This window comes from Anticarsia gemmatalis, chromosome 9 (genome assembly GCF_050436995.1).
Source record: "Anticarsia gemmatalis isolate Benzon Research Colony breed Stoneville strain chromosome 9, ilAntGemm2 primary, whole genome shotgun sequence".
Taxonomy (NCBI): Eukaryota; Metazoa; Arthropoda; class Insecta; order Lepidoptera; family Erebidae; genus Anticarsia; species Anticarsia gemmatalis.
The window spans coordinates 6,092,260-6,109,217 of NC_134753.1; the positions used below are offsets into that span (position 1 = coordinate 6,092,260).

Below are 16,958 nucleotides of genomic sequence, written 5' to 3' on the forward strand. Positions count from 1 at the left end.
TATAAATATCCTTAATCTAGGTCCCTTACAAAAATGACAATGTATTTATGTAAAAGAATTTTCGTTATTTAATATTCTATTTGGCTAGACTGAACACCTGGATTTTAGCTATCTAATTATTGACATAATGTATGTAACATTTACAAACAAATGTAAAATTACACTAACATAATTTAGCATTACGGCGATAATGTCGCGTCGTCAGCATTGTAAAAGCTTTCATATCAATTGAATCCATTAGCTGAGTACACAAGTCCTGTCTATTTGCTCATCAGTTTTTATCATTGGCTTGTCCGTGTTTGTTCGATCGGTCACCGCGTTATTGATGGCCTGTTTCCCTTTAACAAGTCATATTTGCACTGTGACGTCATCTGTGGTGCAAATTACAGGTGACGAGCTATTTTTAATGATGGAGCCACGAAAAATCATAAAGTCTCGTAACACATTAACTTAGCTAAAACAGCATAGTTGTAAAAAAGCTAAGTTGTAATCTTGTTTTAAGAACATATTTAGTCCTGTAATCTCCCACGAGATGGCGCTAGACAGCCTATCTACAAAGCTCTACTCCGTCTTATAAGTGTTGGTATTTCATGTTTAAATTAAACGCTTTCTTAAGGCAAATAAATACGAATCTTGAGAAAGGAGCGCCATAAAGTGCTCACGGGCTATCAGGGCGCGAGCCATTTGTCCGTTGACCAGCACTTAGCTTAACAAAAACTGATAGTTGTTAAACAAAAGAGCGTAACAAAACCGCGCCAACAAGATCGGACCATTTGGTACAGAAATAAACTAAGCAGTAAGAATTAACAGGGATAAAAGCTTAAAAGAGTAGCCGAAGCAGATTTATGTCGCGATGATCGCAATCGGCCGATTCACCGTGTTACAGACCTTTTGTTTTTTACTTTTGTGCAAGCGTTGATGTACCGCATTCGAACTTTAATGTAATTGAAAGCAAATATTCACATTGATTTTATTTATTTGAGCAGCGGTATAATATGTTATACAGAGCTCGCAAGCGTGTTATTTCGGATAGACTTGTCAAATTACATATGATCAAGCCGATCGAAAAGCTACTTTATTGCCCATATTGAATAATACTATAGCGTCTACAGCCAGTAACTACCAAACCATATAGTTACAACCAACATTACGGCATCCGACCGCATCATAAAACGCCTCCCACCTCAAAATCGCTCAATGCTCTGTCATTTTACATCACACGCTTACAAAACGCACTTGAAAGGGCCACAATATGACACCTATTTCCCATTCATTGTCGCACTATTTACACGTACGAATCGACACGACAACAGTTTATCACGCAGCCGCTACCCCCCGTCAGTTATCTGATAACGTGGTGAATGCCTCGCCACATTTGTCTGCACCTCGCCCATTCTGCACTAGTGTAAAAATCGTCAGCGAATGTGCTAGATAGCGATCTGTCATTTGTGACTCGGAGGGGGCCCGCCGACTGTTTGCTTAGTTGTAGATAGTTATGCTTGCTGTTTTCACCTCTTTTGTGCGTTAAAACTGATTGCTTTACAAGTTGTTGGTCATTTATGAACAATACCTACTATATATTGTAGACATGAAATAATTATAATGAGCGATAGATACGGGAACTAAACTATATTAATACAATGAAGCTTGCTCAGGCAACCTAGTTAATGTTAATTCATTAATAGTATCTAAAACAGTATTAAAAAAGCACGAAAATACTTTCTGCATCTTTCTAGAACACCTGCATTACTATCAGAACAAAGCATATGGAGTTCCTAATACTGGGGCTACTGCCATATAATTTTCTAAAGTGCTGAACACATATAAATGTTATATAGCACACACATAAGAAACCGAACTGACCAACTAAAGCGCGATACAGGCAGAAACACCTATCAATTGAGTCAGAGCGAAGCAAGCGGCCGATTGCGGTAATTTATATAAAAAGAATTTCATCGGTAAAGTTCGCCAGACACATCGATTCGAAAAAATGTTTCATCAACAATAATTTTATTATCGTAATAACAAAATTACTGGTTTTATACGACGTACGATTCTGATCCTTAAATATATCAAAGTAGGGTGTTCATCCGGCGTTTGCTTATGTACAGGGGGAGAAATGGAACCTTTTGTTGGCCTATAGCATTATTATTTCTCATTTTGTTTTGTTTATTAATACAATTGGCTGGAGGCGCAATATTGATATTCAAGTTTGATGATGACTCGCGCCCGTCTTCTCCCCGAGCTCTGTATTTTTATGGGTTTTATAACAATTGCATTTCGCTGTTCCTTTTTTGTTCAGTCTAACGCAAATTGAATAATGTTGTCTAAACTTTTATATTTTAAGGTAAAAATGAGTAAAGTATTATTTTGTGCGGCGTGGATCTACTCTTCTACGCGAGTTAAACATAAAATTGCTAACTTTGAACGCTTTGTATTTAAGTGCGATTATTCACTATGAAACGGAATTATTTTTACAACGTTCTCATACCATAAAGCACGGATTATTTCTCATGGAGAAAACAGAATGACGTGAATAAATAACTCGCAGAAATATCAATTAAACAATTATGCTGTCCGAATGGAATCGTGTGTAATGATAGTGGGCCCGGCCATAACTCAGGCGCATCTGTACTACGGCTATTTGCAAAAGGCACGACATGCAGCGAGCTCGCACTGCACCTAGACCTGTCCCCATATTACTACATTTATATCGTACATTATAATATTCAACATGGCCCATTAAAATAATTATAAATATTTAACAACAAATAATTTACTTTTTAATCTTATCGCATAATTTGAACAGGCAACTGCAACAATTGACTCTGTCTTTTATGTATGTATATTATTATGTTCCACAAGTATTAACATGCGTCTGAATAATTACGGATATAAGAAACCCTTAAATGCCTAAGGCAACAGGTGTCAATAGGCAGTGTAGGCACCCAAACAATTATTCGTTCATCGAACATTATTAAAATAACCGCCCAGTAATAAGTAATTATGCTTTAGTTACTAAACGTAGTAGGTTTCAATAAATAAAGAACATGTTCATGTAGCACTTAATTGACACAAACGCATAAATATAAGTAAGTATCATAAAGTACAGCCCGGAGCGTTTCCATACGTGCGGGGCGCACATATCACACGGCTACTCGAACCTATAATGTACAACAAAACTGCTGTTTACCGACTATTTTCTAATTTTAATAATTTCGCGTAATAACGCAATAAATAGACAACATATAATGCGATGCAAATGAAACGTGTGTCGTTAATACGCGCTCGATACGAGAATGTAGAACTTACAGGTTAAAATACGTGATCTAAGATCCTAACAGCGGCTAATCAATGTTGCTTATACGTCCGATTACGCAGAATCGATTCGCGCGAGATCTCGACTAATATCGATTATAACATTTACATCGATAAGGCTTCCTGTATGCTGCAGTGTCTCCGTAATGTAATCTATGATAATTTCATATGTAAATTCTGATATGCTGCCCACGGATTTCCGAGAAATTCGCACCTATGTATTTGCTACTCTTCATCGCCGCTAATTTCATGAAATGGACATTTTTCTGTAATAAGTTAGTAATTTTCTAACTCATAATGTGCATATATTACTGGCATATCCTAGAAAAAACAATACAGTTTCTTGGAAAATCCTACATGCCCTAAAGTAACCTCTGATTACAAAAAATAACGATAAACCATTGATAAATATAAATACATTGCCATCTGTGTTGAGAGCAATACTAAATTGAAAGCTACACGTTACTGTTATTGGAATATCATGACGACGGATTGTCTGTAGCCTAAAGAAGGGTGAACTTAAGAACCAATATCTTCCATATAAGGTCGTTATCTGAAGTGAACTTACCTTTTTCGTAACTGATCTGTCTCTCTTGTTGCCGGGCGTTATCGGCGGCTACTTTGAGCAAGCCCTGGATGTTCCGCAGCAGGGTCTCGGTTGAGGAGACCAGGGTGTCTGCGGTGGGGTCCACCGGTACGTTGGGCGGCGTGCCCGACTGCGCCGCGTAGCTCACTGGCGCCGGTGACGTTGATGCTGGCAACTCACGCTCGCCATCACTTAGATCACCTCCTTAGAAAAAAGAAACGTAACCGTTAGAACTCTATTTAGAGACTTTTTGCAATCAAGGGTAAGAATACTTTTATTGGACTACTGAAAAAATTCTTCAAAAATCTTGTCTGATAATTCGAATGACGAAAATAATTTTCATCCAAATTATAAAAATTAAAACTTATTAGAGTAATCATAAATGTAAACCTTCACTTTATGTTGATCATATGTAGCCATACACTTAAGCTATCGCACCCGGTATTAGATTAATTTTAGTTCATAATCATTTACGAGTTAAAATCAACTTAAAATAACGAGTTATTCATAAATAAGTACAGTTTATAAGAAAATCAGAATTATGTGTCATGGAAATTTACCTATTTGGGTGCAGGTAAAGTTAAGTGTGAAGTGTTATAGTATAATCACATTAAATGATGGCAGCAGGGTTACTTTCAGATTCATAAACGCACGAAAAAAATATTACGGATCCCATACCTTGTAAGTCTACATACAAATAATTAATATCAATAACAGCTTCATAAGAAGTCATAAAGTGGTATTGTACAAAGCAAAAAGATTGCAACACCGACAAACAAGGATATTCGAAAATCGCGTGCATGTATCATTCGGTTCGCAATTATTGTTGCGATGAACATCGATATCGCGTGGTGATCATCGGCAGGCTTTGATGGAGTCCGCCGAGCGTGGCCTGCTTATTCCGAAATACTCATCCGATGACGTAACTTTCACGATCGTAAGTGCTAATGTGTCACACACAACTCAATCAATATTGTATCTTCAAAAGATAGCAGTTTTTACAAAGATCTGACCGCCGTAATGCGAAACTGTCAATAATATTTTTTTACCAGGCATAAGGTCAAAGTGAATATTGTCAAATTCCACCACTATCTTTGCAAAACTAAATGTAACGCTAAATATGTATAGGTTCTATAACAGCTTATACAGAGAATTCACCTTCATATCAACAGAATAGGGATACGAAAGCCATTCGACACCGAATGGGCTGTCTCTAACCGATTTATATGCCTCGCTGCACTATGCCGCAAGTTATTCGCTACGAGGACGGCCCAGGTATTCGAATATTATATCGATTTTATTCCATAATTACTTGCCTGGCATTTCAGACAAAGACATTAATTTAGAAATTCTGATGTCTTGCTACCTTTAAATTTTATGAAGGTATTCACCTATTTCAAGTACTTCGAAAATATTTAGGCCAGTGAATGAATGATGAAACATAAGTGTGTGTATATTTTAAAAATGACGAGATAATTACAATAATGTACATCTTGTGTCAATAACGGACCTCACACATAAAAAAGAAAGTGTTTCGATTGGCGTCTCTCACGGTCCAAAATAATCTATCGATACATTTAATTTAACTGACAAGATAGTGACCGCTCATCAAATAATGAAGACAACATCGTTTCGTCATTGTCGATGCGCACGATAGCACTCTCGGGTTGTCACAACACCATCTCCCTAATAAGGCCAATTAACAGGATCCTAAGAAATTTAAACAAACGAACATATACTCTATAACTAATACTAAGGACGCACAATCAATCGGCCCGTGCGATCGACCAAAAGACTTAACGGATATAAAACGAAATTAGATTCGAGATGAGAACGTTGATTGAAAGGAAAAGGTAACTTCAGATGAACAAAGATCAAAGTTGAATGACACCAGCTAATATAAAAAGCATTTTTATAATGAGACTGGGGCGATCGTGACGAGCGTGAATTACGTATCGTCGGAATTAATTGTAAATAAACTATAAATATTACGACACAATTAAACGCGAACGGTCCCGCAAAAACTGATTTGAGATATGGGTTTTCTCATTGGATCTTTTGTTTGCACAAATTTCCCGGGGCTCATCCCGTAATTCCGCGGCCAAGCGGTGTTTCCTATAAATCGTAGCCAGTTATCCGTTCCCACGCTCTCTGAGCATTTTGTGTGCAGCTTGCAATAACCAATACACAATCCTTATTGTTTCACTTAATTTAGCTATTGTATGCACCAAGTATTTACATTTGCGGATCAATGTTATGATTTGCACCGTCGTGTCGGTTACCACAGTGTGCGAGGTTTAACTATTTAATGCCATGCAATAGAAATTGTTCATTCGTTAAAATATATTCACATAGTTAGTATGTCTTTATTGTTTATTTTCTGAACAGGCAATAAATGTTAGATGATATCGGTTGATCTAAATGCGCTAGCTGTGTTTTTACCGTTACGATTTTCTCTACAAGATCTCTGATTTTATGATTTTCCCATTCTATTTTCAAATGGGTGTAATTGCGTTTATAAGTTAGTTATGTCGGCCTAATAACTAGTTTCACTTGATTGATGATGCTGAGGAAGATAGTGAACTAAATTGATTAAACTATTTAGTACGGCAATAAACTCATGAATAAAAAACTAAGAATAAAACGAACCTAATACATGTCGTCAGAGAAATTGTCATACCATCCATCACTTACCCATAATGGTGTTAATAGTTCATGATATATGATGGTTAACTAAACGAACGTCTTTCTTGTTGCTATATGTATAAGTAAATCGTTATAAGTATGTATGCGATGCATAATTAAAAACGAGAAGTGTTTTTAAGCAACACTTACATTCTGTGAATTCTATTTTATTGTCACTTCCTGGTCATAACAATCGACATATTAACCTAAGGGTTATGTGAAACAACACATTTTAAAGTACAACAAAAGGTTTCGTGTTCACGTGTAAAATTGAATTGAGTCCTTTTAAGCGCTATTCATACATCATTGGGGGCAATTGCGGGCAATACTGGTAATAAGATTTTATTATATAGGACCATTACAAGTAAACGTGCGGTGTCTCGGGATCAAGCCGGGAAAACGTATGGGAACGCAAGCGCAAGATCATTTGCTAATCGTCCGCCAGGATGCGCTCGCGCACCTATCCTATTGATTCTATGTTATTATTCACATGCGCATTTGTGAATGTAAGTACATACCTTTGTTGTATACATATTTCATATAATTAATTTATATTCCGCAGTCAAGACCAATTTACAGTACTGGGGCTGTAAAATAATTAACATTGGCTCTTACATACATTGTATCGTTGAAAAGCTATTTTACACAAGTATTTCCAGTCCAGAATAAAAGGAACGGTGGTTTTATGGCTGATAATTTCCGAACTATGAATGCTGAAGGTTCCAGAGCTATTACTGGGTAATTTCGCCGTGCATTACATGCCAAGTATATTGAACGGGTGATACCGTGGCTGTGTTAATGTAACACGGACACTTTCGTGTCATGCCTAGCCGTGATTACAAGGGATTATCCGAGACTCACTTATCGATATATTATAATCTAATTTATTTAAAATTAAAATATCTTCATCGCAGATAAATTGCGAATTAATTTTCTACAAAGAGTTTAAATGTTGTATCGGTTTTAATTTAAGTCCTGAAGCCAACTCTGTTCCCCGGTACACCCATTACGGCTAATAGCAGCATAAACTGAAATACGAAGTTTTAAGTTGGGTGCGGTAATATTAGTTCACATTAATACCTGTGTTAATACTTTACTAGTTGGAAGCATTGTGATGGTGTGCATTTATGAATCAATGGTTACATTTACGTTGTCTATTTAATATGTTTAGGACTCGATACTAGGAATTCAATGAATTATTGTAACATTTTTCTTATTTAATCAATAGTAGTTTGTGCAACTTACCATCATCCTCATCTTTGACATTATGATCCTCCTGATCGGAGAGCGGCGCATCGCTCTCGTCAGAATGTGACCGTGGACTGGCGGCCGCCGTGGCAGCGGACGGCAGGCGGGGTGGCTGCGGGCTCCGGCGCGACGCTGCCGAACTTCGGCCGCTCGCCGAGCCCTCGCCCCGGTCGCGGTCACGCTCGCCCCGCTCCGACCGGTCACGGTCACCACCAGACCCAGATTTTGACAGGTTGAGCACTGGACTGTGGCCCGGAGATGAACCTGTAGCAAATAACACGTTTAGCATTCCGGTAGCAAGATATATTCTTACGAGGATTTCAAGGGAGAAAATCGTTTTAGAATGGTTCTTTGGACACGTCACACTTTCATCGGTACAATCCAATAAAAATACGACGTTGTTAACCTAGGTAATGGTAGTTACGATTCTGATTTATATAACGCTATGACAGATTGTATATTTTTTACGTAACACAAATAGCAAACGGTCAAGATGTAACGTTGTTTTTTACGGATTAACTGTAGCGAAACCGTATAATGTCCGATTTCCGACTAGCATGTCCAAAAGTAACGTTTGCTACTAATAAAATAAGTTAGAAAGTTTCCCAATCGGTAAGCAATGTCCAACTTCAGTCTGATTGGTAATTACAAATTAAGACGATTTGTTCTAAGACGATTTGTGTCTATGTCTAATGTCTAATCATGAACACAACGGTACTATGATTGCGACAAGACGATGAGGATAAAGTGTTTATCTTACCGTTATGTGAACCCTCCCGAGCCTTATCCATCGCCATAACTCGTTCCATGTCACCTCTTTCGTCACGCAACCTGTAACAAACAAATGGTACATTTGTAAAAAGTTGATCGGTAACAGTCGATACCTCGTTAACGGAATTAAAAGTTGTCTAAAGTCGGTCACGCTACCGCATGAAATGATTCCCTACAAAGCTAATAACAAAAATTTTATCATTTGAAACCATAAAGCATGCTTCCCACTGCGCTGTGGAGCTACTACAAAGGCAGAAGTATAATATTATAGAACCCCGCTGCGCTTCTTTGTGAGCGGATGAAGACGGTGTATGTAATCATTTTGTATGCCGATCTCTCGTACCGCTTCCCTAATTCTGTAGGTCCTTTTTGATTGTGAATTATTGGGCTTTTGATGCTTCCGTTCCGATTCTATTTTTATTAATATTTACTTATTAACTTTTTGCTTTTTGTTTGCGCCTTGTATTTTATAACGTTGGGATGATTTATTTTTAGGCAACGATGATTTGTATATTTTTGTACTAAAATGCTTTAAGACTTTTGTTTCATACTTTAACAAATTATGTTTTGTGCCTTAAAAATATTTATAATTACTTTCTAATAACCTGAAGTAATTTTTGACTTGGCATAAGTAATGATTAGACGTCTAGCATTGGAAATGACTATAAATAAACTGAAATATCCCATAAGATTAATAATAATATGTAACAACAAAATTTAATTCCTTACCAGGACAAAGCGAGAACCCCTTTTCTTTTACTTAAAATAGGATAGATATTGGGAAGTGTTTTTTTGTGAAAACGAAGTTGTTCATTTCAAAGGGGTTAGTGCTACAATTTTTGCCCAGTAATGCCTTTTGAGCATTTGAATATAAATGACGTCTGAAAGTGAAATGTAACATACATAATAAGTGGCTGTTTTAAGCCTTCGCGGAACCCTTTTGCGGATTACAGAGTAGTGACAAAACAGAGAGGACGTAGGAAGATAGAAGTATTAAAGTACAATCTACAAATGAATTCATTTTAATCGTATTGTTCTTGGCTGTTTCTAATCGTATTGTTGTTAGTTGTTTGGAGTTTAGATGGGAAGGCAAAATAGGTCCGGATGTATTTACCGTACTAATTACGGTATTTAAAGATTGACTGTGTGATTATTTCGCATGGAAGGCAACCAAATAGTTATTATTTACATTTAGTTTAGTATTTAGTTAAAATTGTATTCAGAAGTTTGTTTAACAATAGTAAAGTAAAGCTATTCCGTGCCAGTTGTGGGAACAAAAGTTGAACATTAAGATTCAGGTCAATAACTTATTCGTAGTGATTGTTGTACATAGTTTGTTTATCTATAACTAATTTAAATAAATACATTCAGTTTCGTAGAGGTATTTATGGTAAACTGTAAATTATTAATATATTCTGCTTTGTGTAGGTATTATAATTTATCAATTAAAAGACTATTATTTTGAAATAATTGGATAATAGGACAAACAAATTATAGGTATTAAAAAATTACATTTATTTGCATTAAAAATTCAACATTTAATTATTACATTGTTCATAAAAACTCAAGATAAAATTATTGTGTTTTATTTTTTTATACCAATAATAATGTCTTCTACAGTATTTCTTTATTATCTTCATCAGCATGGCTCTACGTCAACAAACGCGAACTTCAAAGCAGTCAATATCTCTGTATCGTGTATTACTCTACGCGCGAACCCTCCAAATGGAGTCGTTTGGTACTTTACTGACGAGTCACGGAGCTCCGTTTGAATTTAATATATTTTTCATTTCCGTCGCCATTAATATGTAAATAATTCTTCAGACCGTTAAAATCTTTTGATCATGTTATTATAATATAAAATTGTTCAAAAACTTCTTTACATAAGGATAAATAGATATGGCATGTTCATTCAAAAGTATCTTCTTTAATTTATACGCTCACGGCAACTCGTGTGAAATCTTTATGCTTGCTCGTAGGATAACAATTATATTATATTTAGTAAATAAGAAGATTCAGTAGGTTCTAGAGCACCTATTACATTTTTGTTAAAAGTAAAGCAAACTTTTTCTTTCCGTTCGCCTTTATTGCTTTTTTTAAGTCCGGATATCAAAGTGAGAAGAAATATTTTTTGTTTGTCAATTAAAAGCTCTTAACAAGGCGCCTCGGAACCCTAACGAATCAAAAAGAAATGATCGACTCATCGCCACACGATCGGACAAAAGATAACTTCAAATCAATAAAATAATAAATTATTTCCACTTCCTCCATTTTATTTTTATCTTTACAAAAGTGTTACTTTGATTGATGATGTTAGTTTATGCTAGAATTAAAACAGATATGGCTTATTTTCGAATGTCTGGTGAAGAACTGGAGATATTTGATCATCAATCTATTTAGTTTTATCAGCTTCCTTTCAACAAGTTCAAGGCGTGAGTTTTAGTTTCATTGAGAAAAATATTACATTTTAATTCGTTAAGTACAATTTATTTTTAATAATTTCGAAGTATCTTGCCTTCTGATCTGCTAATACTTATTTCTGATACCAGAGTAGGCGGCAGTTACTTTAAGTCAACTTTATGTAAACTCAATTTTTTTCCCTAAGCTAGGCAAATGTTAGAAAGCACTGTTTAAAGCTGGTGCGCTGAAAGATCATTAAAGCACCGAAACAATAAGGAAATAGACAGATTTCATTAAGTGTATTAACGGATGTATTTTCATTCCGATGTAGATAAATGAACAAACACCCCATCTGTTAGCGGCAGCCATCATCACTCTGTTGCGAAATAATATTATTCATTCACTTGTCAAAACGCAAATTGGCGACGAATCGTCCCGTACTCCGGATTACGAAAATAAAAAAAATAATGGAGGCGTGAATCTGATTTGTTTTATAAGAATGATTTACATTTTTGCGGTGAGTTTTCTGTTTGAGTATTTTGACAACGGAATTATATTTGTTTACAACCGTTAAGTTTAGTATACATAAGTAAAATAATGGCTTATTCTTCTTCATATTCATTTAAGAAAACTTAATTAAATGACATTCATATTCTTTTTTGTTATATCTTTTGAATGTCATCTATTAGAAAGTCTAGATAAAGTCCAGTGCCCGCCCGTATGACTGTGCAACACGTGTCTGTTAAGGCTTATTCTTTATCAAAAACGATATGAATATTTAGTCATAGTTTCAACAAAAATAAGTAGAAGTACCTATATAACATAATCCCTCATATCAGCGGTTGCTCGTCATCAAATAATGTACTAGCGTCGTGGCATTATTTAACATAAAAAGCACATAATGAAGTAATAGCAAGGTAAACATAGTTAACGTTAACCATTGCCATTACAGAATGGGTAGTGGCCTAAACAGATATTCCGGGGCCACGAGCGCGGACAATGCGTTGCAATCTACCACCAAAGCCAACGCACGTTGATTAGTTAATACTGGCCCGTTCACATAACCTAATACTGCACTACCGACCGTTCCGAACCGTTCTTGTATGCATAATCTGATTAGCGCAAGTATTAAACAAAGCTTTCGGTAATAGTGCTGTCAATTTACATAGTCGAGTTCCACACAACTGCAATATTCACCGAAGCCGTAGAAACGCAAGATCCGTTTAACTATATACATAATTAAGTCTCCCCGAATTTGCATTCTCAAGAATCGATTAAGAAAATCAAATCCTGTCGGAGCGTCACTGCGTAAAACATTTGCTTGACACCCAAATCAAAAATCGTTTTAGCTCACCCCTGCGAGGGAGAGTTGGGGAAGCGTCGACGCCTCAACATTTATTATTTCAGACATATCACTCACATGCAAAACAAACTTCGTCCGATCCATCAAAAAGTTTCGTCTCATCCCCCCCTCGCCTCCGCAGTAACAAATCGAGTGTGTAAGTTCCGCGGTTTCGAGATATCGATATTTTACTACTATTGTATAGGTACTGTCAATCGAAATAACAGTTGTTTATTTAATTACTGTAAAACAATAAAAAGCATTTTCCATCACTAACTCCGCTCCACCACTGTGACTAAGATTGCTTTGAACACAATGCATGAAATTGCTTCAGAACTTAAGCGAAGAGTTTATAAGTTAAAGAATAAATAAGCTTGTTCACCCAAAAGAAATGAGCATTGTAACCCTCCAAACAGTCAACAAAGCTTCGAAGAAAATCGAGCGAAAAAAGGCTAAAAACACCTTAGGGGTTTACTAATCGAATAAAAAATATCAGCGACCGATGCCAATGTGTGGGGGAGAAATGGAATAAATTATAAAGAAAATACAAGTAGCAAAGGGGCTTTGTTATGAGTAAAAAGTTCCAAGCATATGCAGATAACGTAATGTTTTGCTTTTGAAATGATGTAAAGGCAATATTGGCGAGTAATAACGCGGTGCATCAATTTAAGGATATATTGCATGTTATGACGTAAGGAGGACGTCTTTACAATATTCTACGGCAAATGTAAAACGTGTTTCTTATTATAAATCACGTGAACACTTAGGTCATGAATTGCGTAGATTCACTATCTCTGTGAATTGGTGTTTTTCCAAACTTTTCATGTTTGCCTGATAATGAAAGTTAATAGCTAGATAGCAAATTTTACAGGGGTAATGACAAGATTAAATAAATCCTTATCAACATTTTAAGTTTGTAATTCTATGTAGTATCTACTTCCGAGTAAAAGAGCCAGTGTTTGTGGAAATAACCAACAGGTGCATGTGGTGTAAAGACGATAATATAAAACTTGTAAGTGAGTGGCATTATGTCTGGTGAACTGCACAAAACCACAAATCCTGTGGTTGACGTTCGTATCGTTCTTCCGAAATACTAAGCACCTTGAAGTGAACCATTCGCGTGGTGTAACACAACTGCTTAAAAAATAACATTATTCTCTAAAAAGGTAATTTGCCTAATCAATATATAAGTACAAACATTTAGGGTGGTCGAATACAGAATAATAGGAAAGAAAGTAACATGATGACTTGTCGCCGGTAGTCGCGGGCGGCGGGCGGCGGCGCGCCCCTACGCATAAACGTCACGATGTCATTTGTAAAAATTGCGGCCTTCCAACTTCTCCAATTTTGCAACATAAACTCCGTTGAGACGGCATTACAACGCTATAATCTCAAAAATAAAAATATATTTGTTATTTTTATAATAAACTACGCAACATTTATTTATACTTGAGCTTCTTTGTACCCGTTCCTATTTGTTATTCGTCTAATTTCTTTGATCTATTTCACAGTCCTAAAATAAATCTAGACGCGTGTTAAAAGTGATTGTGTTAAATAAAATAGGTGTTTGCCATTCGCACGAGACTGGATTGCCTAGTAATTTTGAAAATTAAAATTTTATTCTACCAAAGCCGCTCCACGAAACTCCTATTCTGTTGCGGAAATATCTAACCAAAATAACCAAATTCGGGGGCGTCGAAAAGAAACAGTAGAGACAGTGGGACCTCCGCGGGGGAAACCGGAGACAGTTATTTAAATTTGAATAATATAATATGAAAAAAATTACATCATTTAATGCCGTAATAAAAGTGCACTAAGCGACTGGGGCATTACGGTTGCCAAATACAAGGGACATGCAAATTCCGCTTATGAAACGTGAAATGAAATATAAAATATGTTTGGTGAAAAATAAAATATGTCTCCGGGAGCTTAGGAGCTCATTACGATATTACAAGTACGTGAGAAGATTTAAGTTGTCGTTGGAAAAGCTGTGAAGATGGACGATTTTTTAAGATGTTTTTAGAGTTATGTGCAGTTAAGGACGTGATCAGTCGTAAAACTGTAATGCTCTCGTTACTACGAATTACCTTTGTCTAACAAAAAATATAGTCTTTAATATAACAGATACTAGTGCATGCGAGTATGAAGAATGGCGCAGACCAGCAAATGACAAGTGCTATGATATTGGCATGATAAATGACAACGATATTGTTAACTAGGTGTTGGTTTTGTCCGGAGTGTAATGATGAAAATAATAAAAATTCTTCGTGTGTGTATTGAAACAGCGAGGTATTTGTTCGCAGTAGATTACCGCAGCGTAACGAGATTCTGATCGGGTCCGATGTTATTAGGATTTAAGCGCCACCGCGTCGCCTCTCCCGGCGCAATGTTGGATAATTATGCAAAATTGCTCCTACGATTCGTAGACCCCCAGTTTTTAGGGGCCATTACCATTATCTGTAATGGGAATGCGTTTTGATAATGTTGAATTTCATTGTACAATTATTAGGGAAATTTGTTAGAATCTCATTTTATGTTCGGCTGTTTTTTCCAAATTCCGTTTCTTGAGCAGTTACTTAAGTTGTTAGCAGGAAACTGCGATAATTTTCTGTTTATGCGCCAATATCAGGCGATTCCACCGTCACGTCATCGCGCACATAATAATTACGTCGTAAGCTTAATTGGACTTACTCGTAGTCAAATAGAAGTAAACATAACAGGTAGCTGTACATTGTAGCGAAAAAAGTGTTAAAGTTTTGCATAAACGTATCCGTTACAACGTTTAAAAATGTGTTGTAATCCTAGCCGAACAATTCAGTAACCGCCGATTGCATAAATATGGCTTCAATGCACATGCATGTGGAGCGACCGCAGAAAATTCACATCCATCGGCACACTTCCAATTCAATTCCTCGGATAATGTAAAGCGACAAAGATATCCGTATCTTCTAGCCGCTTGAATACGAACTCGTCGATTCGCATGAGTTTCTTCGGATAGACGGTTGATATTGTGCATCGTTTGAAGCGGCTGCTCGGCCAGAGCTCGACGCATGGGTAATGATTGTGATCGAAGTGATCGCTCGCGTTGACCGCAACATGTTTCGAACGAGACGATAATGGTGTATCGACGTGCACCTTTTATTTTCTGCGGTGATAATATAGAATTTTATGAATTCAACGCGACTTATCTCTATACACAAAATAACTATGAGCAGGAAGTTATAATTGAAAAAGTAGATTCGTGAGTCCGACTTGTAGATAATGAACATGTCGAGATATAAACTCCTGTCTCTTTACAGATGTTATCTGACGGACAAACGCAGTATCTGTGTCGATTTATCTCCAACTAGACTTGGACATTGTGACGCATCGATCATAGTTTTGTCCACTCCATTGATAAAATTAACAACTATTTTAAGATAAACCTTTACAAGCATTAATTTGATTACAGAAAGGTAGAACTCAAGGCACATTTCGACCCCTATAATCAACGAGTGATTAATAAAATAGCGTTTAGTTTTTTGTGCATCTCAGTATGATAATAATTATCATATGAAATTAAACTCTGGATTTAATAAATGTGGTACAAAAAACAAAAGTGAACATACTAGATCATGAACTAATGAATAAATATTAATTAGCACACGGAAAGCGGTACAAGAATATACGGACTTGTTTAGATAAAAATCAGATTTGTGATAATATCTTACTTTCGTTGAACGAAACCGAAGGTTCTTCTGTGTGGGAGTTGTATGTGTCTGACAGTTTGTTGTGGCAATTACGCGACATCTAATTATGAAAAAATGCTAGATAATAATTAACTTAACAAGCGGAATTGTTCAATTTCACGAACATGACTGCTTGATCGAGAGATTAGAGCCACCGATCTGCCCAGGGCCAGCTTTAGGTAGATTTTATCCATCGTAAAAATTTGAATAATATATTATGTAAAATTTATCGCGGTATCAAAATATACTGGCACATAGTGTATATCTAAATTCCTATTGGCATTCTTTGAACATTTATTACACAAATAAATAAATTACAAATGTTTTCATCGAATATCAAAAAACGAGTGTAAACAAATCGGTTAATGAACAAAACAGAAACAAACGCGCATCTGTGCACACATACGTCACGTATCGGAACAGGGAGTTTGGCAGAAAGTAAACAGAAAATATAATTTAGAAGCAATTTGGCTCGGATATGTCCGCAATCAAATTGTCTCGTTAATACGCGGTGCTATCAAAACATTTGATTTGTGGCCGGCGTAGGGTTGAGCTGTTATTTAGCCATGCGATGGTTAGCGTTTGATGACCCCAGCTTGTTGTCAATTATTTATGACGAATACAATACGGCCCGTTTATGAACATAAAACAAACATACGCTTCGTCTAAACGTGTAATCTGAATAACTGTTAGTAATGGGAACAAATAGATAACTTAGATTAATGGTAACTTGATATGTTGGAATATATTTTTCTTCAAGTAAAATCAATTTTGTTATGATTTATACCTTAAGAAATGTAACAAAATATATATCTTTGTTCTTAAATATTGATATATGATGCTCTATGATTGTTTTTAGGTTCCTCAATTTTTTTGTTTT

General features: G+C 36.1%; 1 protein-coding gene across 6 annotated transcripts in view; it reads right to left on the reverse strand.

The window, feature by feature from the left end:
- The window catches only part of dac (dachshund family transcription factor), a 132,410-nt gene that overhangs the window by 39,097 nt on the left and 76,355 nt on the right, over positions 1-16,958 (reverse strand). For 4 of the 6 annotated variants that reach the window (XM_076118258.1, XM_076118257.1, XM_076118256.1 and 1 more), the window contains 3 exons: positions 8,598-8,668; positions 7,835-8,101; positions 3,887-4,108 (listed from right to left, as the gene is read on the reverse strand). In XM_076118258.1, coding sequence (XP_075974373.1) covers positions 3,887-4,108; positions 7,835-8,101; positions 8,598-8,668 — 560 coding nt within the window. The remainder of the gene's footprint in view (positions 1-3,886; positions 4,109-7,834; positions 8,102-8,597; positions 8,669-16,958) is intronic. The other 2 variants (XM_076118259.1, XM_076118255.1) reach the window with 1 other exon arrangement.